The 27775-nt window shown below is 27.7% G+C and overlaps 1 protein-coding gene and 1 long non-coding RNA gene across 3 annotated transcripts in view; one reads left to right on the top strand and one right to left on the bottom strand.

Moving 5' to 3' along the window:
* Positions 1 to 1706: 1706 nt before the first annotated feature.
* LOC136084115 (uncharacterized) lies at positions 1707 to 3478 on the top strand. 2 transcript variants are annotated; one of them, XR_010640352.1, is made up of 3 exons: positions 1707 to 1967; positions 2559 to 2941; positions 3312 to 3478. It is a non-coding gene; the product is annotated as an uncharacterized LOC136084115 (long non-coding RNA). The 2 variants fall into 2 exon arrangements; XR_010640351.1 differs by lacking the exon at positions 3312 to 3478 and adding an exon at positions 3062 to 3249.
* A 10503-nt stretch (positions 3479 to 13981) lies between these two features.
* Positions 13982 to 27775, bottom strand: part of LOC101236092 (protein CLEC16A) — an 89900-nt gene continuing 76106 nt past the window's right edge. The window contains exons 20-22 of the mRNA XM_065802308.1: positions 27415 to 27578; positions 15242 to 15350; positions 13982 to 15143 (exon numbers count right to left, since the gene is read on the bottom strand). Of these exons, the coding sequence (XP_065658380.1) occupies positions 14109 to 15143; positions 15242 to 15350; positions 27415 to 27578 (1308 nt within the window). The 3' untranslated portion in view covers positions 13982 to 14108. The remainder of the gene's footprint in view (positions 15144 to 15241; positions 15351 to 27414; positions 27579 to 27775) is intronic.

The following is a 27775-nucleotide window of genomic DNA, read 5'->3' as shown; positions in this document are numbered from 1 at the left end:
GACAGGATCTTGTACAAAAGAAATGCAAAAAAGTAAAACTTTAAGGCACTAACATTTAAATTCTCTATTTAATAAATAGAGAATTTGGTACTTCAGATACATATATTTTAATTTTTTAGAAATATTCCCAAAAAATACAAAACTATAATTGTCAACTAAAATAAGGTTATTAAACTCAAACTTCAGAAAAACACATGATCATCAATTTTTAAATGACAAGTTTTTAATGACTTTATTATGTACGAATATCTAGGGGCTTGGCAAGAAGATTATTTTTGTCTTCTTCTTTTCTCCGTCATTTGTATATTTTACAATAGAAAATTAATAATTTGTAACGGCAAATTTAGAAAAATAAAAAATTATAAAAATTAAAAATCCATCACTGCATTAAAGAATGTCTTTATGTAATAAAAAAAACAAAACAATAACGAAATTATATTTGAAAAAAAAATTGATTTGATAATTATCAAATCCCCTTTAAATCCCCTAAATAATTGGGGAGGTTGCTCAAAATTTATATGTTCATAGTTTTTTGAACACTACCCAGACGGCACAACTCGTTTAAAAGTTACGCGTGGTTTCTGTTGCGTGTTTAAAACTCCCGAAAACACTAAGAATAACACGTGTCAAGAATAGGGTTTTGATTCCGTGAAATTAACTACTATATTTTACCAAAAAACCAGTTTGGATATTAAGTTTTTAGTGATGGTTTTCAGTTACAAAAATGGAGTATTAAATTATCAACAGTTTTCGCAACGAATGTAAAACCATTACTAAAAGCACGCGATTTTTCAAATTTATTGCATTTTTATTATTCGGAAGGTTTTAGAGTGTGTAACAAGAACTTTCAGGAAAACGTTTGTCGAGAAAATTTATATGTTAAATAAATTCAGTTTTTGTTAAGTATTAGCATGTATATATATATATATATATATATATATATATATATATATATATATATATATATATATATATACACACACACACAAACACACATATATAAATATACACGTGTGTATATATATGTGTATACATATATATTATATATATGTATACACATATATACACATGTGTATATATGTGTGTGTATATATATATATATATATATATATATATATATATATATATATATATATATATATATATATATATATATATATATATATATATATATATATATATATATACACACATATATATACACATGTGTATCTACATACATACACACTTTTGTATCTATATAATTTATACAATGTATATTTTATATATGTATGTATAATACATATATAAAATATGTATGTGTTTATTTATGTATTCATATGTATATATGTATGTATGTATAAGGCTATATAATATGTATGTATGTATAAATATATATATATATATATATATATATATATATACACATATATACATACATACATACACTTATAAATAAATTTATATGTTATGTATACGTAATATGTACTCATATACACACATATGTGTGTGTATTTCGGCGTATGTATATTTGTGTGTATTTGTATCTGTATACATGTGTGTATTTCTGCGATGAATATAAATATATATATATATATATATATATATATATATATATATATATATATATATAAAATACATTTTTTGTATTAATAGTATTATTGTTTTTACTATTAGTATTGTTATTATTTATATATGTTTGAAAAATACTAGTGTTTTTCCTATATAAAGGTGTGTGTACTAAATGCTATAGGATATCCTATTAATGATAATTATTTAACAAAAATGAAAAGAACAAGTTCAGCATAGTGGAAAGAATATATGAAAAAATATCGATCAGTTTTAGCTGGAAATTTATTTCCTGTATGTTTAAATTTGTCTTCGAGCTACGAGGCTGCACCAATATACTACCTATGCTTCATCAAATAAACTTTCTCTACCAATATTGACAGCAAAATCTAGTAATACTTTGTTGCAAAATACTGTCCGTAAGTAACTTTACTTATCTGTAAATCAATTGTTTATATTTGAAAATTATTATGTAAATGTTAAATTAATTTTTAATTGTTTGAGAAGATACAAAAATGAGTCAGCAGTATTAAAAATATGACATGAGCCGAAGCCAGCAAGAAAATTTCTTGCATAGTCTATCTGATTGCAGAAATGATATTTTTTTTGCTGATAAAAGTAAGGGTCTATTATCAAGCAGACTATGGCTAGTGATATGCATTAGCACATATTGAACTTTTTTTGTTTTGTTTGTGTGTATATATATAACATTTTCAAACCAGAATATGTGGGCTTTAATAAGCAACAAAACATAAATTGAAAAGATTCTACTATAAGTCTTCTACTTACTTATAATCTACTAAGATAATCTTACTAATTCTACTAAAAGTCAACTACTAAGTTTTTCACATGTTCAACGAAAAAGACAATTAGAAAAATTATTAATCGTGGTACAACTGTTAATGAAAATACTTGTATTAAAACTCTAGTTATTTATCTTTAACTTCAAAAAATTTTAAATGACACTAATATTTCTGGTAAATTTTGATTTTGCAAATTTTATCTTTTAGGAGTTTTACCGTTATCACATAATCTAGATGAAGAAAATATATTATAGAAGACTTCAGAAACTTAATGAAGATAATAATATTAATGTTGATTAAGGTAGGTGACTATTAATGAACAGGGGGCATGTGTGCATTTTGTTTTTTAAATATTATGTATAACTTATATTTATATTTATTACCTATATTTGAGTGTATATTAGTCTAATTTATCTTAAAACAGAATATTTGCACTTTAACAAGCTACAAAACCCAAATGAGATGGTTTCGAATCAACCTTTAAAGATTTCTATATTTATAAGCAAAAATCAATTAAGAGAGGATTTACATCCTGGTACAAATGCTAATGAAAATACTTGTGAATACTCGGGCTTCTGGGTCTTTCCAAAGTAATAACTTATTTGCATTTAATTTAAAAGTTTATAATATTTAAAAAGTACATTAGTATATTTGATGAATTATGTTTCTTAATGGGTTTCATAAATTCTTAAAGGGCGTCTCTTATTTAGGTTGAAGTTGGTGGCTCTAAATAACAATTTGAAAAGAAGAATGAAGGGTCGATTCCATTTAAATGTACAGACACAAACAAGCGTGATTAATAAGGAAAAAATCAATTTTACTCTTCCATCGAATCATTACTCTGGTTTTTTCAAACAGCATTTTTTATAGTGCATTTATTTAGATACAATACAAAACAATAGACTAAGATAATCATTTATTTTGCTATTTATTATAAAACTTGTTTTTTTTTTTAAACAGATTAAGGCGAATCATCAAAAACCATTACCAATACAGATCGACCAAAAAATCAGACAAACGAAACTTCTCCCATGGATGATGCCATGTTTTAGCGTAAAATGATTGTGTCACACCATTACATAAAAAGAAATTTGGGCTACTGCAATAGTTTTTAGATAAAGATTTAAATGAAAATAATTTAAATTAAATTAAATTAAATTTGAACAGGTTACCTCAATTGAGGAATTAGTAAAGTTCGAGACCCGATTTTTAAGAAAAATTAAAAAGAACATTTGATGCTACTGGAATTGTTTGTAAAAATGCGAAAGCGTATTGTTATACGATTTTAGATTTTATAATGACGGAAGAGGCGATCAATCGAAATTAAATATTATGTATGGTAACCATGTGCCAAACGTCTTTTATTAGCTTATTTTTAATGATTTGGTTTTTTATTTCTTAGTTTATTTTTTCTTTGTAGTATTATTGTAAAATAATTTACCTTAAAAAACAAAAATAAAACAACAAAATTGTCGTAAATATAATGTAGTATATATAAAAAAAGGTTTAAACGGTTTAAAGCTATAAACGTGTCTAACAAAACCTACGTATTTTTGGTTTATCATTAAACCGTGCTGAACAGCTGTTAGTTCAGGCATAAATTTGGAAAACTTATGCCTGAACTAACTTATGGCATTAAATAAAGTTTCCGTTCGGAAACTTTATTAAATCCCATAAGTCCGTTATAGACTATAGAAAACACGAATTTAAAACCTCACAAAACACGAGTTTAAAACCTCAAAAACACGTATTTAAAACATAAAAAAACTCGTGTTTGAAACCATAGAAAACACGTGAAAAACTCCAGTTAAACTTCCCGTGAAATCCCCGTGTTTTTGGTTTACGCCTGGATCGTAACAAACACGTGTTTATACGGGTTTTAATTCCGAGATTAAAACCAGATGTGCCGTCTGGGCTAATAGTTTATTGCATGACATTAGAGACTTGTCAATGAACTTAAATTTAGTTTAAAATGTTAAAAAAATGTATTTATTAATGGTATAAACTCATCACTCTCACACCAACGGCATAAAAGGGAAGTCAACATTTTAAGGGTTTATTTTTAGCAGACTCCGATTATCGCAATACTTTTGAAAAGCTTTACATAAACATGAATATATAAATGTTTGAAGTTTGGTTCATGTCGTTACATAAAGTTAAGTTCTCAAACAAAAACAAAAAGCTTGCTACGGGTCTGATTTTAAATATGTGATTGGAATCTGGTTTTTTAAATATTGTGATTTGCACTTTTGTTATTTTTTTTAATTTAAATTTTTTGAAAATTTAAAGTAAAAAAAGTAACAAAAGTTTACTAAAAAAACGAGAATTTGATGTTATTTATCTGTATGATAAAATAACATCAAGACAATTATCTTCAGAATCGACCATATAATTTTAAACTTGAAAGTGTGCTTTTTTGAACCATCCTACTAAATACGTTATATTAAATAAATTAAAATAAGCTGTTGTTGTGGTTATAAAAAGTTATAAATTTTTTATAAATTTTTTTTAAGTTAATTACTTTTACATTTTTACTTTTTAAATTTTCTTTTTTAATTAATCTTTTAATTTTTTAATTTTTTAATTTAATAATTGATGTTAATTTACATCAGTTGTTTAAAAGTTTTTTTTAAAAGACTGTCTGGTTTAATGTTCTTGCTTTGGAAATCGCTCTACACTTTGCAATTTTATTCTAAGTTTTGTATTTTGGCTTCCTTTATTCATCGTGGTTGTTAAAAATCAATCTAACCAAAATAAAAGTTATTTCTGGAAATGACTAACTTTAATAATTGTTAGATAATAGAATAATAAAGGAATAATTGTTGTAATAATAATAGACTAATTGGATTTAGTTCATTCCAGACAACAGTTTTATGAATAGCTATTAATAAATAAACAAATAAAGTTAATTTTCATTTTTGAGTGGCTGTTTCGACCAGACCAGTGCCGTCCCGAATGGGGTGAAGGGTATCCCCCACCCTAAAGTTATTATATATGCATTTGAGTTAACACATTTGTACATTTAGATGGCAAGTTTTGAGGTATTGTTGGCAAATATCAAATATCGAGGACCTTTTTTTTGTGTGCGTGTGTGTCTAGTTAGCAAATAACACATACCTCCCCCTGCCCAATGAGAGACCTCTTCGGGACGGCTCTGACAACAACCACGCTGAATAAGAGAAGCGAAAAGCAGCAGCATAACTACAAATATGCCCGGCTCCTTTACGGTAAATTTTTATCAGGGCCACTAACTTATTTCCTTCCGAAAAAAAATTAATACTAAAACAAATAAATCAAAAAAAGTGTTTCAAAGCTTTTTTGCAAAAAATCTTTCTTTCTAAAAAGTTATAAACCCTAACTTTAAAGAAAAACAAAATGTTAGAGAAAAAAAATAAGGGTACGACCCCCTTGCCCAGGAAACAAATTTAACATGCACGTTCATCGGGGCTACACAAATGCTGTCAAGATAAAGTAAAATCAAAGTAAAGTTTGAATGATAAATTAAAATTAAAAAAAAAAGTGGAGTTCTCCAGTTAGCTGTAAAAACAATTTCAACATGTACTTTCATTAATTTTACACAAATGCTGGAAGTTTCAGAGCTTTATCTAGTATGGAAGGCAGGGAAAAATCAATCGCAAGATTCCGGGACAACAGATAGCCAACAAACAACTTGTGAAGTCCAACTAACGTGTGAAAAAAAATTAAAAATTTATTTTAAAGCACTATTTTAAATGAATAAGATTTTATTTTTCTAATCATACTTGTGCGGGTTGGACACCAACGCAACAAAAAGTAGGTTATTAAGGTGCCCACAACCTATAGAAGAAGATTGAACAGATTTCCTTACCAATTATTTTTCAAATAGATTATATATGATAAAACGCAATAAAAGATTATATCTGATAAACAATCCTTTAATCATATAAGTTATATCAGATAGTTTAAATGACTTATAATTTTTTGAAAACTGTTTTAGCAGTCGATGTCTTTGTGACAAGGGTGCTCTAACAAATAGTGAAGTCACTGTTCGACTAAGTAGTCAAGGTTTACACATGCATGAATTTCCCATAGCTTAGAAATTATGCCCCTTTTCCCCCTTCCTCCCCCGGCAAAGTTTTATTATGACCACTAACCTATTTCTGCTAAACAAAAAAAGGAAATAAAAAATCAATGACTATTTATCAGCCCCTATTAGCACTCATGCGACAGGGAGCCCGTCTCTATACTACTAGTAAAGCCGCGTGTTGGCTATATTTGCCCCTAATTATAATAGAACTACCCTTTACGATATACGTGAAAAAAAAAATCCTTTTCCGATGCCCCACCACAAAGATTGCTTACATACATCAGAGTATTATCTGATGTATTACCCAGAAGTGCCCTCAAACAGGCAATGGATTTGAATACGCTGCCTATCTCAAAATTTATGTTAAATCAACATGAAACGACTGTTCTTTGAGAAAGTAAATAATATAACTTACTTTTTACTTACCAAGTAAAGTATAAAATTTCAAAAAAAAAAATTACTTTTATTTGTAAAAGTAAATAACAATTTTTTTCAAATTACTTTTATGTAAGCTGTTTTTGCTAATTACTTACTTTTACACGTAAATTACTTACTTTTACACGTAAAAGTAATTTGTTGTTATGATGTAGTTTTATTTTACTTTGTAAAGTAAGTGTTATGTCTTTTAAATATTATATTTACGTAAGTTTATTTCATAAATAAATTTTTTTACATTTAAAAAGTAAATTACATTTCGATGTAAATTTTTTACATAATTATAACCAAAATTTAAAATTAATTTACTTTACATAACTTACCATTAAAAGTAAGTTACGTTTACAAGTAAAAGTAAAAGTGTAAGTAACTTTTACGTGTAAAAGTAAATTACTTTTTCAAGTAACAATTACTCATTTAAAAAACTTAACTTAAGTGATTAAGTTTTACGCGTTATATAATTTATGCAAAAATAAACAAATTACTTTTAAATGTAAGTAATTGTATATAAATTATATATTTTTATATGAGTTATGTAAAGTAATTTACGCGTAAAAGTGATTCGCGTTTTTACATCAAAATAAGTAAAAGTGCCATCCCTATTACGTATTATTATTCGCCGACAAAACAAATAATATTTATCGAATTTCCAGTCAGGAACACACCAAACTTCTTAACGAAAATATCACAAATGCGTACAAAAAATCCCCACAGAAACTCAAAAACTCAATTAGTCTCGAGGCCAAAAATATAGCACACTCAACTTAAGCAAATGAATAAAAGTAATCGCAAAATCTGAAGCTTTTATTACACTAAAAGACAACAAAGACTCATTCAAAAACAATAAACCCTGCCGTCTACTGAACCCTGCCAAAAGTGAACTTGGTCACAAAAGCAAAAAATACCTTGACACTATAAATAAAAAATAAAAACTATTTTAAATTTAAACAAATGGAAAAGTACCACTGATGCAATCAAATGGTTTGAAAATATACCAGAAAAACAATTTGACCTTTTTTATTCAACTTGACCTTTTTTATTCAACTTGTCGATTTTTACCCCACTATTACGTCAAAAATATTAAGTAATGCAATAATGTTTGCAAAAAAACATACAAGTATTAGCGAAGAGAACATCACAATCATTAAACATTGCAGAAAATCCTTGCTACTTTTTAATACCGAAACATGGAAGAAAAACTTAGCACACGACTGCTTTGATGTCACAATGGGTTGTTTTAACGGTAGAGAAATTTGCGAACTAATGGGCCTATATATATTAGATTCACAATCTAAAGTAATAAATAAAGAAGAAGTTGAATTATATCATGACGATGGTCTGATGGTACTTCTTAAAAAAACTGGATAATTAGAGTTATAAAAATGATCGGTTGTAAAATAGAGATCCAAACAAATCTACCCGCAGTCAACTTCTTAGATATATCCTATAACTTAGAAAAAAACTCCTACCAACCTTTTAAAAAACCAAATGAAATCTACGTTACATTCACATTGATTCCAACCATCTTATACCCAGTGGGCACGGTACGTTTTTAAAACGTTTTTTAGACGTTTTTATAAGGTTTAAACCTAATAAAAACGTCCAAAGAACGTTTTAAAAACGTACTGTGCCCACTGGGTAGTTATATACAAAATATATAGTTTCCTATGATGTTGAAAGCTTGTTTACTAATATTCTATTTAAAGAAACTCTAAATATAAATAAAGTGTTTAAAATATTTTTCTAAATCTCAATTCAAAAAATTACTTTAAACCTCAACATCCGGTTCTCATTTCTTATTTTTAACGGGAAATATTACTATTATTACTAATTATAATACATTGACTGACATACTAATTATAATACATTGACTGACTAATTATAATGCATTGACTGGTTGTATTAATAGCAAATAACTATTAACACTAATTATAACACGTTGACTGATTCGCAGCGGAGAGCTGCTATATCAACTGAGGGTTTGGGATGGGGAAGCAATCTTTTCTTTCATTAATCTTCTTTTTTTTTCTACTTTTTCTGAAAACGCCTGAATTATTTGATATCATGGGCCTGCGAGGTTTCGGATATTGTGTTTTTTTATGACAAAGTAGTTTATTAATTTTTAAAATTTTAAAGATATTTTATTGATGTGTCTATTGGTAAGTAACATTATTTTGTAAACCATTAGCTCTTTACTTCATTAAAAAAAACTATTGAAAAAACAAGTTAACCCTAAAAATGAAGCGATTATTTCCTATTAGCAAGTATGGGTACTTTGATAGAGCATTTGTGTTGTTCCTAAAACTGTAGAATAGTACTCCATTGTATCAATAAGAATTCTAAAAACCATTTCTTTTACTATTTGCAGTCAATTTTTAGAGATTTATGTAAGTATTATACTAGAAGATTCAATTTTGATACAAAGCTATTATTTATTGACGCTTCAGAATGACATTTAAAACAATATATTATCTGGGTTTTTAAAATGTGATTAGGACCAATGGATGCATTATTTGGGTTATAATTATAATGGTGCCTTCCTCTATGCTACATAAAAAATAATCAAACAAAAACAAAACGAATAAATTATACAAAATTTATCGTAGTTTGTAAAATAAAATTAATTAATAGAATAAACTTAATTAAAGTTTAAAGTTTATAACAAATAATATCTAAAAAGTCAATTTTTATGACTGCTAAAGCACGAATTAATTATTAAACGTGCACTTCATCTTCTGTAAAAGATGTACTATTTGCAGCTGTAGAAAAAAAATACTTGTCCATTCTATTCTTAAACGCATTAACTGACGGAGCCATTTTGCATGCTATTTGCAAGTTATTCCAATCATTGACAATACAATTTGTGTAAAAATTATGACAAGCATTGTTATATGTGAATTCACACATTAGGATGTTGGATAGTGATCTTTGAATTGATATATTATGCTGATTGATGATCTCAAAACCATTTTCTAGTTTGAACTACTACTACTGTTGAGTCAAGTCGCCTCGTCGCCTGCGAGTAAGTAGCAAGTAGAGCAAGAGAAATAAAATTGAGACACCCATACATCACACCCACACATCACACCCACACATCACACTATAAAGTAATTCTGTTAAATTATGAGATACTTTTGTTGCTTAGTGCTTTTCAACTTTCTTCAAGTCACCTTTTATAAAAGGATACCATACCAGAATAGCAAACTTCAGATGCGGTCTAACATACGTAGTGTATAGTTTGTTCCGAAGCTTTATATCTTTTGAGCTAAATGTGTTTTCCAATAGGCCAAGTGTCTTATTCGATTTACGTTTTGCAACCTGCAAGTGTTAATTCCATTTCAGATCATTAGATATAAAGATATACCCAAGCAAGGCCGGCGCGATGGGAGTGTGACACCCCCCATCAATGACTTTTTGTTCATTTAGTGAGCAAATTTGACCTTTTTTGAAAAGTCAGTCGGAAAATGTAGACCCTTTAGACAAGTTAGTCGGTAAATTTAGACAGTCATTTAGCAAATGTTAATAAGGCAGTCGGAAATTTTTAAAAAACAAGGACCTTTTTTTATTTTTTATTTTTTAATCGGCAAAAATTGTTATGGTAACCTCCCCCCCCCCCCCCCACGTGACACCTACTCGCGCCGGTCATGTTACCAGGTCTCATTCAATTTCCGTTGCTTCAAGAGTTAGTGATGTATTTTTATTATTCATTTCATACTCATGATTACTGTTTCCGTAACAAAAGGGCATAATTTTACATTTTGTAACATTCACGCTTTCGACATTCAATTCCATTAGCATTCCTTCGATCATTCTATGACAATGTTTAAATCGTTTTAAAGAATCAAAAAATTAGCATTGTGAAACTCAAGCCTTATTTCTTGTAACAGTATAGTGTCATCAGCACAGATTTTATAAAATGATTTAATCTTATCCGTTAAGTTATTTATATAGATGATGAAAAATGTAAACCAAATACAAACCCTTATGGAAATTCGCTTAGAACATCGGTCCAGTCGCTATAGTGTTCACCTAAAACATCTCACTGTTTTCTACAATCTAATATTGACTCAAGCTATTTAAGAACATTGCCATTGATTCTATATGCTTTTAACTTATGAAATAGTCTACGGTGAGAAACTTTATCAAACATTTTTGCGAAGTCTAAAAATGCAATACTGATCAAATTTCTTTAAGCTAACGCTTTCGTAATATAGTGGACACTTTCCAATGAGTTAGACGTGCATCCTTTTTTGGACATAAATTTGTGTTAATTATGAGATACAGCTCGTTTTTTTGAAATATTTAGTTACATGTTCACTTATAACCTTTTCCATTATTTTACATGGAACTGACGTGGTAGCCACTGGTCTGTATTTGGCGGCAACGAGACTAACTCCTTTTTTAAACAAAGGTGTGACGTGTGGATTCTTCCGAGCTGTAGATGTTGAGTCTTCGTACAATGCTTTATTGTAAATTTAAGTAATAGGGTCATTTGAGTGGTGCATTATTTGAGTACCTTTGAATTAATGTTATCAACTCCAATAGATTTTTTTGGGTTCAAACCTTACAAACAAGCTAGCGTTACTTCAAAATTAATAGTTATATTGCCTAACACAAACATTCTGTTACGATTTAGCATAAGCATAAAAGCTTTTAGAATTATTTTTATCCGATGCTAGTTCTGCTTCAAATACTCGAACAAGACATTTACATGCTTTCTGCAGTTGGCTTCTTAGTTTCCTATATTCACGAAACAATGTCGCTGATTGCCAGTCTGTCGCAGATAACTAATTATCCAGCTTTTTTTGTTTGTTGCTTTACCATAACTAATACTTTCTTATTTATTTACGTTGCATTACAAGCAGTATAAAATTTTTAACGGGATGAATTGCATACAGAATTCATCATATTTATTTCAGAAAAATTTATAGCATTCATTCTTATGTTTTTATTTTCAAACAATTATTACCAGTTAGTTTCCATAATCTTTTTACCAAAATTTACTTAGCCACTTTTATTAAAGTCATATTTCTTATTTGAGAAATTAGTTTCATTTTTTGAAACAACGAAATAATCTCATTTCAATATGCGATTCAATAGGCGAATCTCACAACAAATCATCAAACGAAAAAGAGCTCGATAAGTTAATTACTCTTGTTTAATTAAATTGAATTAATTAAATCCAAAATGGTTTTTGTTTTTCCATTGGATGCTTCGAATGTTGAGAAATCAACTAATTGTTCTAGGTTATGATCAGCTAAAGTAACAAAAAATCACCCGCCACACAATTTTTTCCACTTAGCAATTCGATGCTGCCGTTATTGTGCTATTTGATATCCAAAAAGTTGAAACAACCTGCTAGTAACATACAACTATACGCTTTTCTATCAACAGCTTGCTTAGCCGAAATATTTGTTTTATTTATATCATTTACATGTGATAAAGGTAGTCAATAGACACAACCAATAAGAATTATTTTGTTACCAATTTTAATTTCACATCATATTTGCTCGGAGTCGCTGTTGATTAAGGTCTATCTTAGATGACGATCAGATGCCTTATTTGCGACAAGATTGCGCCTAGTTTAGATAGCAACGCTTCCACTATGACCTGATTAATTTTTGCTTTTAGTGAGTAGTTATTCAATTGAGTGGCAGATATTTTGGTAAACCATGTCTTAGAGATAAAGATTAGATCCGGCATGTTTATGCCACAGAGAGCAGATAATTCGTTCATTTTAGCCAAATGAAGAGAAGTTGTGTTAGTATAAAATTTTAATTTAAAAAGGTATGTACTTTTAAGATTAAATTTATTAGATTTTGTTTTTGTATTTAAACAAGTATTCGCAGGTAAGCATTTTAATTCATTCTGTTTTCAAAGTTTTTGGGTGCTTGTGTTTGTGATGAAAGGATGCTTATTACGCCCATTATTTTCAACTTTGAGACATCAATGCATCGTATTTTATCGCTTTGGATAACAGTCTTAATAGACTTGTCAAGTTTTCCAAGCTTTTCAAGTTTAGAATTAGCTACTCTTCTTTTTGAGTTTAATTTATTAAACTTGTTTTATTTTGCTACTGTGCGATCAGGGCGTATAAGTATATCTTTAAAAGTGCCCGAAGCCAATTTTTTAGCCGATGATATAACGTCATTTCTGATAGATAATAAATCAACTTCAAACATAAGAGGAGCAGGTTTATTAGTATTAAAGTCCTTTATATACTTCAACTCTAACTATATTGACTGATTTACTTAAAAATGCCATAACAGACTTGATTTCCGTGGTGTGGTTTCTTGTTTGGTTGAGTATAGGAATAATGTATAAAGCAAGAAATACTTTAAACAAACACAATTATGTTTCTCTTTTACCCATTACCATGTAAATTATGCAAACACTTCACACACACACACGCACACATATATGTATATATATATATATATATATATCACCTAAAACAAAAATATCTTTAAAATAAGTTTTTTTTGGTCTCGTTTCTTTTAATTCGGTATAATTTTAATGAACTATATGTCATAAAACAATATGTATTTTAAATCAAAACTAATACACACACACACACACACACACACACACACACACACACACACACACACACACACACACACACACACATATATATAATGGGTTATGTATTAAGCTTCATAACGAAGCATAATACATAACCCATTGCAAAATAAATAACTAGTCAAAACAAAAAGCTAAGCACCTGCATCTTTATTTATCCTCGCAGAAACTCAATTTGATACGGTACAAAACGATACTATAGTTTTGTATTATTTTTACAAATTAAGAAAAAAAATATATATATACACCTTGCTTTGTATCGGATTTATTAAATACACCGTTCTGTCTTAGTTTGAAACCCAACTGTCTGCCAAAAGCAAACTAGGATAAGCCAGAAAAAAGATTAGGATTAAAAATGCTGGTGGCAGTTTTAATGATTAAAATACTTATAATAATAAAGAAACTTTTATATTACCTAACTTTATTAAGTAATAATTTAAATGGGCGCACAAAGGTTGCGTTTGTCTTGGCGTAATTACTACGTTATTACGTAATTATTACGTAATTACCACGTTATTAATACTCAATAATATACAATTACATAACATTTTGTATAAACTCTATATTTGATTCAAATTCAATTTAATTCAGTTGTTAGAAAAAATATTTGCATATATAATGTAAAAATGGAAGATATAATTGTAGTTAAGATGCAAAATGTAAATGCTTCTACTTTATCTACGCAATTTTTTAACACCTCCAGAAAAATTGGAAGCGCTTTTAATTCTAGCTCTTGCTCGAAAAGCACTTTGTTTGCGCTCATGTTCACTTAGAGAAGGTGATGTTAAAAACATGATAGGTAATGATTTACTCAACGTTTCCGAAGAACTATTACTAAATTTTTGTTGGCGAGAACCTCGAGGTGAACCAGGCGCTGATATACATTTGTATTTTCTCATTTCTACTTTAGTGTTGGATTTATTAAGTTTTAAAGAGTTTACGGTAAGTGTTTTATTTTCGGTAGTTTGTATTTGATCGTTTTCAATACGTTTTGTTAAACTCAAATCTGAGCTAGGAAAAAATACGTTAGAGTTTGTTTCGGTAGCTAACATAAAATCTTCAGATATTTCTTCACCTATTTCGAGAGAACTAGTACGTCTTTGCATAGCCTGTCCAAATAATTCTGAAGTGGCAGATTTATGTTCTAACAAATTAGCTAACGTTACAGCTTCATTACCTTTTAAAGAATGCTTTGGTTTTTCACTTGAAACGGGCGATTTAGTAATAGGGATTTTTGATTTATTTATATGTGAAGTTCTATTCCGCCACCCTGTAACATCTTCATCTTGCTTAAGCTGTCTTTGGAGTATTTCTTCGTGTTTTGGCGAAAGTACTTTTTGTTTCTGAACAGATGAAGGTGTTAAAACCATCTGAAGATTGGTTTTGCGTTTATAGTCCCTTGATGAAGGTAGCCAAACGCTACTTTGTCCTTCAATTGTTGTAAGACTGTAATAACTTGGTACAGGGGATGCCAACGCAGGCAGTTCTAATAAACTTGCAATTGCCGACATTTTTCTGTGCTTTAGCGCTTCTTTGCGTTTTTGCAGTCGTTGTCTAGCTGACATACACCTTATATAATCATCGAATACAAATTTACAAGTCATTACAGGTAAGGGATTGAAACCAGCCTTGCTTCTCCTTGTAAACGGCTGTTGTATCACAATATGTAATGATCGACTGTCATCTTTATCAGGGTTAGCTTCGACATCCTTGTTAATAAAAGGTAGGCATAACACAAGTTTTTATAAATTAAAATAGGTCACAATTTACAAAATTTAAACTTAATAAGAGTGTTCATCAATGTTACCTGCAAATGGGAAACAAACTTCACAACTCCCCATCCAAGTTTACTTGTGTCTGGCTCTACTAAAATAAATTGACTTGTGTCAATTACCAAAAAACGACGTATGCTTTGTCTAAATTAAAAACAAAAAAACGATTCGTTACGAATTCTAATTCATTTAATCATATAAGAAAATTGATAAACTTGTATAAAAATTCAAAATATATAAAACGGGGAGGGTAGAGTAGGGTAGAGCGGGGCTAGCTGAGGAAATTTTACTAAATCTAACAGATCTCATAAACGATGATTTAAAAAAAATTTAAATTAGGGTTTGTGAGCGCAACTTACTTTACAACCGTATGTTACTCATGCGAATGTAATACGCGTTACACTCGCAAAAACATCAAATATTCTCGTATTAAAACTTTTAAATTTTTACTAATTTGTTAGAAAATCGGTTAGTCTGAAGAACAAAACAAACACAAAAATTTTGATTGACAGTTTTACTAACTTTATAACAAGCTTATGACTGGAAATTTAACTTACGCTGCTTTTACGTCGATTCTGCAAATTGTTTTTAAACTTTTAACATCTTGTTAAAAACGATTCTGCAAATCGTTTTTAAACTTTTAACATGTTGTGAATTCAATACTTATGACAAAAATAGAGAAAATTGTATTAGACGTGATCTACTAGGAAAAATAAACCTCTTACCTCGACACTATATATTTAAATTAAAGATCTGTTTATTAAGAAGCACTCTTTACAGAATACAATTACATTATTACATTAACAGAATACATACATATATCAGTGTTCTTCGTTTGGCAAGCACTTTCGCGCTTTAATTATATTAATTTAGAACTTAAATAAAACATTCGTTTTTTTTCTTCTCATTTTTAAAAATTAAAAAGTTTTAAAAATGATAAAAAATGAAGGCTATCTATCATTTAAACATGTTCAGACATACAACTCTAAAAAAAGTAACACATCTATATAAACTAAACGCTCAAAAGAAATAAAAACTTTGTGTGTTTTATTATAAAGTACTATTGATATATAATGAAACACACAAAGCTGACTTATTAGCAATATGCCAATGTAAAGGAGAATTACAGGTAAAATGCCAATGTAGAGCAGAAAAAAAGGTGCACTTTTTTACTCACAGCTAAAACTACATCTTATTTAGGACAATTGATTTTTCTTATATAGGTTTTTACCATCCTTATTTAAATTAAACACTATTAGTAATCAAATTTATAAAAATAACAATTTCTTTTATAAATAAAATAAATTAGCAGTTTCTTTGAATTTATTACTAAAATTGCTTTTAAAAATATATAAAACCATCAAATTGTAAAGAGCATCACAAAAAAGTAATATATTCAATTATAAAAATAACTTGTTGGCCCAATACGTCCCAAAAATTTTACTAACACTATTAAAAAAATTCAATTTCAGATATTTTTTTAAAACTAGATTATAAAAAAAAATTAAAAAATGTCTGAAAAATATAAACTTTTTATAAACAAAGCAAATTAGCAATAGTACAACATCTTTTGTTGTTGATTCGAATAAGAAAATACAAAATTTTTATTTTTTGCAAACTTACAGATACATTTTGGTACTTTTAATGCATTTTGGTATTTCTAAAACTAAATTTTTTTTCCATTAATGAAGCACAATATATTAATATGACTCATTAAATTTTTTTTTTTTGAAAAAAAAATAATTTTTAGCTCTAGATGTAAGGCTTTGGCATAACTGTCGCGTTATGCCCCACTCTTTTATTTCAGTGTTTGACAAATTCAACAATGATAAGGTACACAACTGAGCAGCATGTTAAGGTTGTTAAAGCCTTTTACAAAAATGGGTGCTCAAATCAAAAAGCATTTTGTGCACTTCCTGATTTTTTTGGATTAGCATATATGACCTAATGTAATGTGAGTTGTGCGCAAATTTTAGCAAACCCGGTCTGTTGGAAATGTGAAAACATTTGTGCATGTTCACCAGTTTGTTCTGGGTAAAAAATTGATCTTGTTTGCAATAGTGTTGCAGAAGAGCCGCCAACCTTGACTCCTCATGGTGTCTAACAATCAAACATCTCATGAACAAATGCAAATTTTGAATAAAAATTTGAACTTACACAGCTCAATTAACTTAAGAGCTGACCTACTGAACATTTCAAGCGCTGTCATGACTACTGAACATTTCAAGCGCTTTCAATACGCCGAATGGTTGGTTGAACAAACAGAAGTGAATGATAACTTTACAAAAAAATCATCTTCAATGAAGAGGCACACTTTTACCTCAGTGGATTGGTTAAAAAGCAGAATTGCCATATTTGGGCAAATGAGAATCCACAAATGATTGTAAGCTGATGCATGTTTTCTATCGCAAGATGATAACAAACTTCTTTTGGCCAGAAATTGAGGATATGGACCTGGACAATATGTGGTTCCAACAGGATGGTGCTACTTGCCACACAGACAACAAAACAATTGTAAGAAATTCAATAGCTGTATTATCTCACCTTAAGGTGATGTTAATAGGCTGTAACAATCATATGATTCGACCTCGTTGGACTTTGTTCCTTGGGGGTATTTAAAAAGAAAAAGTATTTATCATCAGGCAAGAACAATTCAAGAGCTAAAAGATGTGATAACTTGGCATATTCACGAAATTGAATTTCAATTATTTCTCAGAGATAATGAAAATATGGACTATTGGATAGAATATGTCTCTTTTATCACTTTTTAACATTTAAGTGATATCAACAATCAATCAACATTTTAAATTTCAATGTTAAAACAATTAAAAAAAGTACATTAGGTTTTATTGTTTTTTAAAAACTGCAATAATTATGACTAGAAAGTTAATTACAACTATTTTATTTTCATTCTTTTTAGGTGTCACTTCATTGACTAATTTTTAACTATGAGTGACACCTAACCTTATGTATGCGAGTTTATAATATATTATTGTAAGTTTTTCATATTTTATGATTAAATAAATGGACAAAAATTAAAAAAAAAAAAAAAAAAAAAAAAAGTTAATGGTATTTTTGTATTGTTTTTGTATTGTTCTATAATATTTCTAAAATATGCAAGGAATAATGCTACATGAACTAAAAAATAGGTAAAACATGTGAGAAGTGTTGCAACATCGACTATCTTATAGCCTGCTGCTACAAAGGATTGCTCCTAAATCTCATAGCCTGCTGCTAAAAAGAAGTGTTGCTAAATCTATATATCTACTATCTTATAGCTTGTTGCTACAAGGAAGTGCCACTACATCAACTGCGGGTTTGGTTTGGTCAAGTAATCTATCATCTTAAATAAAAACTTTATTCAAGTTTTTAAACTTTTTCTGTACTGGTTTATTAGCATATATATATATATATATATATATTTTCTGTTCTGGTTTATTAGTGTGTGTATATATATATATATATATATATATATATATATATATATATATATATATATATATATATATATATATATATATATATATATATATATATATATATATATATATATATATATATATATGTATATATATATATATATATATACACACATACATACATACATATATATATATATACACACACACACACACACACACAGTATTTTCAAGCATTTTTCCGTATTATTCAATACGGAAAAATGCTTGAAAAACCTGTCTCTTAAATAGTCATGAGAGCATTGCAAAGAAAGGGCTAAACTTGCTGTAACCAGAGTTGTCATTGTTCGGGGAGACCTAAAGCAATGCTGAATTACGAAGACAAACTTATCTGTGTTTAAAGTAAAAGAAATTGTACTTGAACTGTTCCTAAATTTTGCTTAGAACTTAATTGCATACAAGTATTTATTTCAACACGGCTTGAAGGATGTGTTGCTTCCAAAAAACCATTACTAAATAAAAGAAAAAGATTGAGATGTGCAAAAATAAATAAAAATTGAACAATTCAACAATGGTCTCAAGTCTTGTTAACAGATTAATCAAATTTCAAAAATTTCAAAGAAAATTGTCAACAATATGTGTGTTGGTTAATTAAAGATCACAGGATAAAAGTCAGGCATTGTGGAGGGTCAGTAATGGTCTGGGAATGCTTTGCTGGAAACAAAGTTATTTGTTCAAATTGCGGATAAAAAAGTGTTACAACATTTTCCAAAAACATACGTTTCTAAAAAAACCAAAATATATGGAATGGTTTCCCTAAAAATAATTTAAATTTTAAGTGTAATATGAACTTTGAATTCATGTTATGATGCTTAACTAGGTTTAGAAAGCCTTTAGGGTTAAAAAGCTTTTAAATTCATAACCTTCTCGTTTCTATAATTTGCAATCTAAAAATTGTAAATTATCTTGATGTAACCCTAAATCTTTCTGACAACTCATTCAGAGTAAAGCCAATAATACCCTTACTTACCTACATGCTGATTTCAATCATCCACCTAAATTACAAAAAGTCTGCCACAATCCATAGAGTTGAAACTGTCGGCCACAATGTCAAGTGAAGTTATTTTTAAGAATTCAACATCCTGCTTACGATGATGCATTAAAAAAATCTGGATACAATGGTACACTCACACACCAAACAAACATAAAACCAATCCAAAGAAAAAAATGCAAGCGCAATATCGTATGGTACAACCCACCATTTAGCAAAAATGTCACTAGAAAAATTTATAAACACTTTCTAACCCTAGTTAAGCCTTATTTCCCTGTCAAACACAACCTGCACAAAATATTTAACAAAACTCAATTAAGATCAGTCATTCTTGCCAAACATCAAATCTATAATTGATTTTCACAATAGAAATATTTTATACATTGATAATAATATAGTAAAAAATTGCGATTGTGTTAATAAATCTGTCTGCCCATTAAGCAACAGATGTCTATCTAATAACATTATATACCAAGCAACAGTATATTCTAATAAACCTGAATACAAAGACAAAGTATATAGTGGCTCAAGTGCAACCTCTTTTAAGTTTGTTATGCAAACCATTTGAAATTATCTAATACCAAAAATATAAACATGATACAGAGCTTTCCAAAGAAATGTGAGAGTTAAAAGAAAGTCATTTTGTGCCATATATGAAAAGTTATAAAGTATTGCAGGCCACTCAATCAACGTTTCAAAGATTTTTTATCTTTGTTTATATGATAAATTTGAAATCTTATCTTATAAAGACACTAATTTGATTAAAAAAATAGGGGAAAATGATCCCTATGTGCAGACACAAAAACAAATTTCTGTTGATCCCCCACAACAATGGTGATTAGACAACCATTCTTATATCTTTTTTTGAAAACACGGTATAAATTAATGTAACAAAAATAGGGTAACAATTTAATACACACATATATATATAAATATATATATATATGAATATATATATATATATATATATATATATATATATATATATATATATATATATATATATATATATATATATATATATATATATATATATATATATATATATATATACTATAAAGTGTTTAACGGGTGGTTACTAAAAATCCGGACAAACTTGGGCAATTACTCCCATAGTTTTTATGGTAGAGATTAAATAAAACTATCATTAAAAAGAGTTTTTAGTCATTTATATATTTTAATTAAGTTTGTCTTCAACCAGTCTGTTTCTTCGAATTTGGCCAACTCTAACACGAGTTGACCCAAAAAGTGAAAATACAAGGTTAAGGTCAATTTTTTTCAGGCAAAGCTTTATTCTGGTTTGTAGTTGCTTCAAGTCTTTTGCTTGCCAGTTACTCTCATACACTTTGCCTTTCAAAATAGCCCAAAAGTCTTCTATTGGACGACACTCCGGTACGGCTGGCGGATTGTCAACTTTTTTGATAAAATTGATGTTATGAGTCTCATAGCAGTTGGTCACGGTTTTGGCATAATGCGATGACGCCAGGTCCGGCCAAAATATATAATTACCATCGGCATGATGAGCGTTGATGAACGGCACTAATCTTCTCTTTATACAATTAATTTCATAGATGGCTTTATTGACTGCAAGGCCGCTGGGGACAAAAAATGGCTTTGAAATACCTTTGTCAGAAGCGGCCAGCCAGACAAGCACTTTGGGTTCGAACTTTCGCTTTTTGCGTTATTTAACACTTGGTGGAGTCTTGTCTCTGTTGCTAGAGCAGTAGGTGCTGTTTCCATTAATTGTTGAGTGTGACAACGTAAAGTAAGACTCGTCGTCAAGGATGACCGATTTTCCTTTAAAATCACGATAAAAACGATCAATGCTGGTTTTGATTCGCTCATTCTGGTTCTCTTGTCGATGAGGTATACCCTGTTTTTGTATAACTTTTGATGTCAGTGTACTTGGCAAGAGTTTTAATGATATGTGAATGACTGCATCCATATTTTCTACCAGCTTGCCTCATCGAAACTCACTGTGATCAAATATGGTTTTCAGGCGCTTGATACCCTTAGGGGTCATGATTTTGGCCACACGATCACTTCCTTGCTCTCTTTTGTACCCAGAATCATTTTCAACACGTTGGATTATATCATAGATTGTGCTTCTTGGAATTTTTTCAGCATTGAAGTGAGCTACTGTGAATTTTTTACCTTGCAATTTATTCTTCAAATAGAACTCATAAATCCGTTTTCTTACTTCTTCTTGCTTGGCCATCATTATTTTCTTAATTAATATTAATTATCTAAAAACAAGTAAATTAACTTATAGAGAATTAAATAAGCTTTAAAATGGATATATACATGGAAAAAAAAGATTTAGCTTGTGGCATTTAAAATTCAGTTAAAGTTAGTCCAGATTTTTAGTAACCACACGTTAGTATATTTTACTATAAAGTGTATATGTTTAAATAAATATATGTGAATATATATATATATATATATATATATGAATATATATGAATATATATATATATATATATATATATATATATATATATATATATATATATATATATATATATATATATATATATACTATAAAGTGTTTAGTATATTTTACTATAAAGTGTATATGTATAAATAAATATGTGTGTATATATATATATATATATATATATATATATATATATATATATATATATATATATGAATATATATATATATATACATATATATACTATAAAGTGTTTAGTATATTTTACTATAAAGTGTATATGTTTAAATAAATATATATGAATATATATATATATATATATATATATATATGAATATATATATATATATATATATATATATATATATATATATATATATGAATATATATGAATATATATATATATATATATATATATATATATATATATATATATATATATATATATATATATATATATATATTTATATATATATATATATAAATAAATACACTTAAAAAAAATCATAATTTTAAAGATTGCATCAAAAAAATGAGTTGTCCGTTAAAATATTAAAATTTTTTTTTATATTTTAACAAGTTATTGTTTTAAGAATTTATTTGTGTGCTGGTGAATTAATTGCTTTTCAAACCAATTGAATTTTAAACAATTGATTTAATGATGCATAAAATTGATGGCAAAAAAAATAAACGTACAGTTCAAAAATAATGTCAAGTTGATCAAATTCCATGGAAATTAGTATCGACTGTTGATAATTGATAATACAAGGACGTGTATTCCTTGTATTATCAATTATCAACAAACAATGTTGACTTTGCCTTGATCAAATTTCAATCCACTTTCATCACAGTTGAACACATGAAACAGCTTTTCATTTAAATTATGCTTTCGATAAACAGCGTCAACTTGGCTGAATCATTCATCAATAATTGCTGGTTGCAAAAAATAGTTGTTTTAGGAATGTTATAACATAAAGCGGCTTTGTTAATTCACCAAGACTGAAAAAACCATTACAGTCAAGATTTACTTAAATTGTGGTTACAACCAATTCTCAACTCTATAACTTCAAAACAGGAATCTTGATGAAAAAGGCATTAGATGTAGTTTTTATAGTCTTGTCATATATTATGATGGAACTCCCACAGTTAGGAACATTTCAATTCCAAAAGCTGTTTATGAAGTGATAAATGAAACATTTATGGCAAGTTTCACTGAAAGTTAGGGCAAAAAATATAGCTTGCAACACTGCTCGCAGCAGATTTTACATAAGGAATAGTCAGTTTTAAAGTTAAAAAAAAAAAAATTTAAACAATTTTATTTCAATTTACAAAACTAAAAGGACTAAGACCTAATGGTTTTTTGTATGTTACCTACTGTAATAAACTCTTTAAAATGATTTTAATATAGTCAAATATTGTCGGGAAAAAGAGAGCAAACATATGACATTAGACGGAGCTGCAATTTATAAGAAAACAGTAAAATTACTTAAAAAATAAAATAACAATTGAAAATCATAAAAGTTCTTAAAAATTTTAATATTAGCACAAAACTTGATGCTAATGTACTACTTACTGTTGATTCTGATTCTTCAGAAATCAAGCATGAAATCTTTGATGTAGACCATGATGCTGCGAACTTGTTCTACAAAATGCAGAACTAAATTCTTTTATTATAAAAATATGAACGATGGAAAAGTTTTTCAGCTAATTACCAATTTTAATTTACAAAACTAGTTTATTAAGCATTTGTCTGGTAACTAAGGTCAGAAAGATTCAGATTTTCAGATGTGTTACACTATAAAACGGTCCTAAATTTGGTTTACTTTATTAAAGACAATTTAAGATAAGTAGTAATACCACAATTATTGAAAGTTGACATTTTAGAAATAATTCTTAAACAAAAATCTAGCAAAAGTAGGTAGAAACACTTAAATGAATTGAGATTTAAATAACAACATTATTAATTTCAACTGTGAATGCTAATTTCCAATAGAGAAAAAACTTCATACTCTTATTAGGCAAAAAAAAAACAAACTCTGGAAATGTCAGTTTTAAAAAGAACGTTTAAGATTTGAAAAAGTTATGAAAAAAAAAAAATGATTTAAAGTATATAGGAGTAAAGTTCATTCTAATAGAATATTAAATAAATATTCATTGAAAAAGAGGTTCTCAGAACAGATAGAAAACTTTAGGCGTTAAAAACAGGCGTTTAGTAAGAATCAAAAATATAGAAATAAAACTTATTCTACATTAAAAAATCTTTTTTGTTAGAAAAAAGGGGGAAAGGGTACATTATGTGAAGATATCCCCCAACATACAACCAAAATAATACCTTTATGTAAAAGGGAAAGGGATTACATGAGCCACTATATATCACTATATCTACTGTTTAATTTATCACCATTTAGTATGTGTAAATCTATACTGAATGTTCTGTATGCATCATGTCTGATCTGAGGAATAAGGACATAAAACACAATAATATGGGAACAGTACCAGTCATATACCTAAGAGCCTATGAAAAATGCTTTTCTTTTCATGAACCCATGATGAAAAGAGCACTTTTATAAAAAATCAATTTATAATAAACTAGACTTTTTTGGAATTAAATAATACAGAAAATTATGGGTATAGAAATATAGCAACGCTTTTTGCAAAAATTTTTGTCATATAAACATATTGGTAATATTTTCATTGAAATAAAAATTATAATACACATATCTATAAGCAAGCAATAGAAAGGACATAATCAAACGGTGTGATCTGATTAACAAAGTTATTGAATTTTCAATTTAGTTCCTAAATTAATTTTCAATTAATGGCTAAGATAATTAGTAAATGCAAATAACACTAGATAATACATATTGAATATGAAAAACTTAATGCTGGTTAAAAAGAAAGTTAAAATCAGAGGTTCAGAAAATGTAATTTCTGAAGATACTCTTCAAATTTTGGTACAAGCAGCTTAATGTTAGAATGCAAAGCAACAGCAAACAATTTTTAAAAATACTTTTGAAAAAAACATTCCTAAATGATCCTTTTTTATTTTAACTATATTTGTCAGTTTACTTTTTTACCTTGTAAACATATTTACAGAGGGTGATTAATACAATTAAAATATAGTACAGAGCTCGAATTAACGCAAAAAAAAAAAATCTAATTGTGAACTTTTTTTTCTTCCAAATAACCCCCCTCCCCCAGTTCTTGTTGAGGTTGCGCTAATATAAAATTGTATCTTTAGTACATGAGTTTACAATTGTTATTTTTTTAACATAATATCTCTCTAATATCCTTAACATAATATATTTAAATATTACATTATAATATTCTTGTTTAGCAGAGTTTAAAATAGCTTAAGTTACTATTATAATTTACAGCTCAAGTTTAAAGTTTAAGTTGCAGTTAAGCGTAATGAGCAAAACCAAAAAAAAAAAAAGCTATCTATAGAGCAAGAATAAACATGATCTATAGACCAAAATTAGACAAAAATTAGATACTACATTTTTTCTAATTTATTACTTCTTAATCTTGCGTACTATTAAAGATTTAAGTATAATTAATTTTCTCATTCAAATAGTTTTTAAGTTGATGTTTTTATTCAAGTTTTTCTGCTTTTAAAACTATTTTTACAAAACAAAAAATAACAAAGAAAATATGAAACAAAATAATATTTAACTATTCAAAAATGTTTACGATTTAAATAAAACATTTTTCCTATCCTCGATATGCCACTGGGTATTATGTCCCTGCAATTAAATTTATAACTATCGTCTGGGAGTGTTAAAATTCTTTTAAACTTTTCAATATTTTTTTAAACTACAATTGCAAAATTTTACAAATGCAAAATATTTACAATATTGTACAAATTTGTAATTACAATTGCAAAATTATTAGAATAAGAGAACTTTAATTCTTCAGTTCAAATAGATATCTTTAAAAAAAAATCTTGAAAAAAACTTGCTTGTTAATAGAAAATATTTTTATCATTTATGTTTTGAAAATCTTGATATCGCTATAAATAAAATCCCCCCAAAAATATAGTATAACATTTTTTCATATTTTATTCAATATTTCTTGTTAAAATAATTTTTAGCTAGAAGCATATTTTGTGTTAACAACATATAAATCTTTGAGTATATTAATTAAATTTAGTAGTTGAGTAACTTAACTATAATAACTTAACTGGTTCTTATAATAACTTAACTGAAACTAAATATAACTTTAAAATATTATTAGCTTCCACGCAGAGATTCAAAAGTGTTTCATGTTGAATGAAAATCTTGGGGCAAAAGAGCAAATGATCATACTTCGATTTAAAAAATAAATTTAATGTGATGTGTTTTATGACCCCTAATAAAAAACTTAGAAAAAGTATTCTCTATACTTTTAAGAACTGCCGATAAAATGCTAAATTAAAAAAGCAAAAAAAAGCAATCTGCAAAAAGGAAAAAAAAGCAATCTGCAAAAATATTTTCTTTCAGAAAAAACTAATTGTGAAGGTTAAAGAACAATTGCAATTCGCGATACGCTTAATTCGAGCTCTATATATATTTATAGTTTTGTTAATGTAGATATTTAAAGTTTGGAGCAAAATACCTTTGTTCTTTGATATCTGGTAATGATTCTTAACAAGAAATTTGTCAATAAACTGAAAAGACTGTTAACATTTGTCCAAAAAAAAACAAAAAACAAATCACAAAAAAGCTATTTGTTGAGCCCTGAATGTGTGTGTCTGTGTGTGTAATTGTTAAGTTAAATTAATTCTTAAATAAAATGTTTTGATATATATATATTATATACTATTATAATTTATTATTGCTCTGTTCTTTAAGAACATTGAGCACTCTATTTGTAGAATACACTACACACTAAAAAAAAAAAGGTAGAAATTTCTACCTTAGGGTAGGATATGTGATATACCTTTAGTAAGGTATAATTTTCTACCTTTTTGGGTAGAAAGTTATATTAAAAACAATTATTTGTCATACAATTTTCTAACTTAAAGGTATAATTTTCTACCTTATAAGGTAGAAAATTATACCTTACTAAGGGTATATCACATATCCTTCCTTAACTAAAAATTTCTACCTTTAATTTTTAGTGTGTAACATAATTTATAATTTCTCTCTCTCTCTCTCTCTCTCTCTCTCTCTCTCTCTCTCTCTCTCTCTCTCTCTCTCTCTCTCTCTCTCTCTCTCTCTCTCTCTCTCTCTCTATATATATATATATATATATATATATATATATAAATATAAATATAATGTTTTTGAGTTTAATACATTAAAGAGTAAAACCACTTACTTTCCCTGTTGAGATATAGTACAAGCTATCAAATCACTGTTATTTAGATCAAGAACTTGAGATTCACATACTGGATTATCAACTTTGCTTAATGGAAGAAAACTTTCAGTTTCTTTTTGTATATCTAACAGTAACTCTCGCATCATAATAAAAACATGAGCAGCCTTGAACAATATATTTTTTTATAAAGTATAAATTTATTTATAAAAGAAAACAATATTATTTATACTTAGCATTTATTGTGATACATAATAAAAAACAACAACAACAACAAAGCTAATAAAGTAAATAAATAACTATTACAATCAACATAATTAGTAAACTTATAGCTAGCATTAGTATAATTAGAAATAATTAATAA

The sequence above is a fragment of the Hydra vulgaris genome, chromosome 08 (assembly GCF_038396675.1).
Source record: "Hydra vulgaris chromosome 08, alternate assembly HydraT2T_AEP".
Lineage (NCBI taxonomy): Eukaryota > Metazoa > Cnidaria > Hydrozoa > Anthoathecata > Hydridae > Hydra > Hydra vulgaris.
Note: the sequence above shows the minus strand (reverse complement) of the source record. Positions and strands in the feature narration are given on the sequence as shown.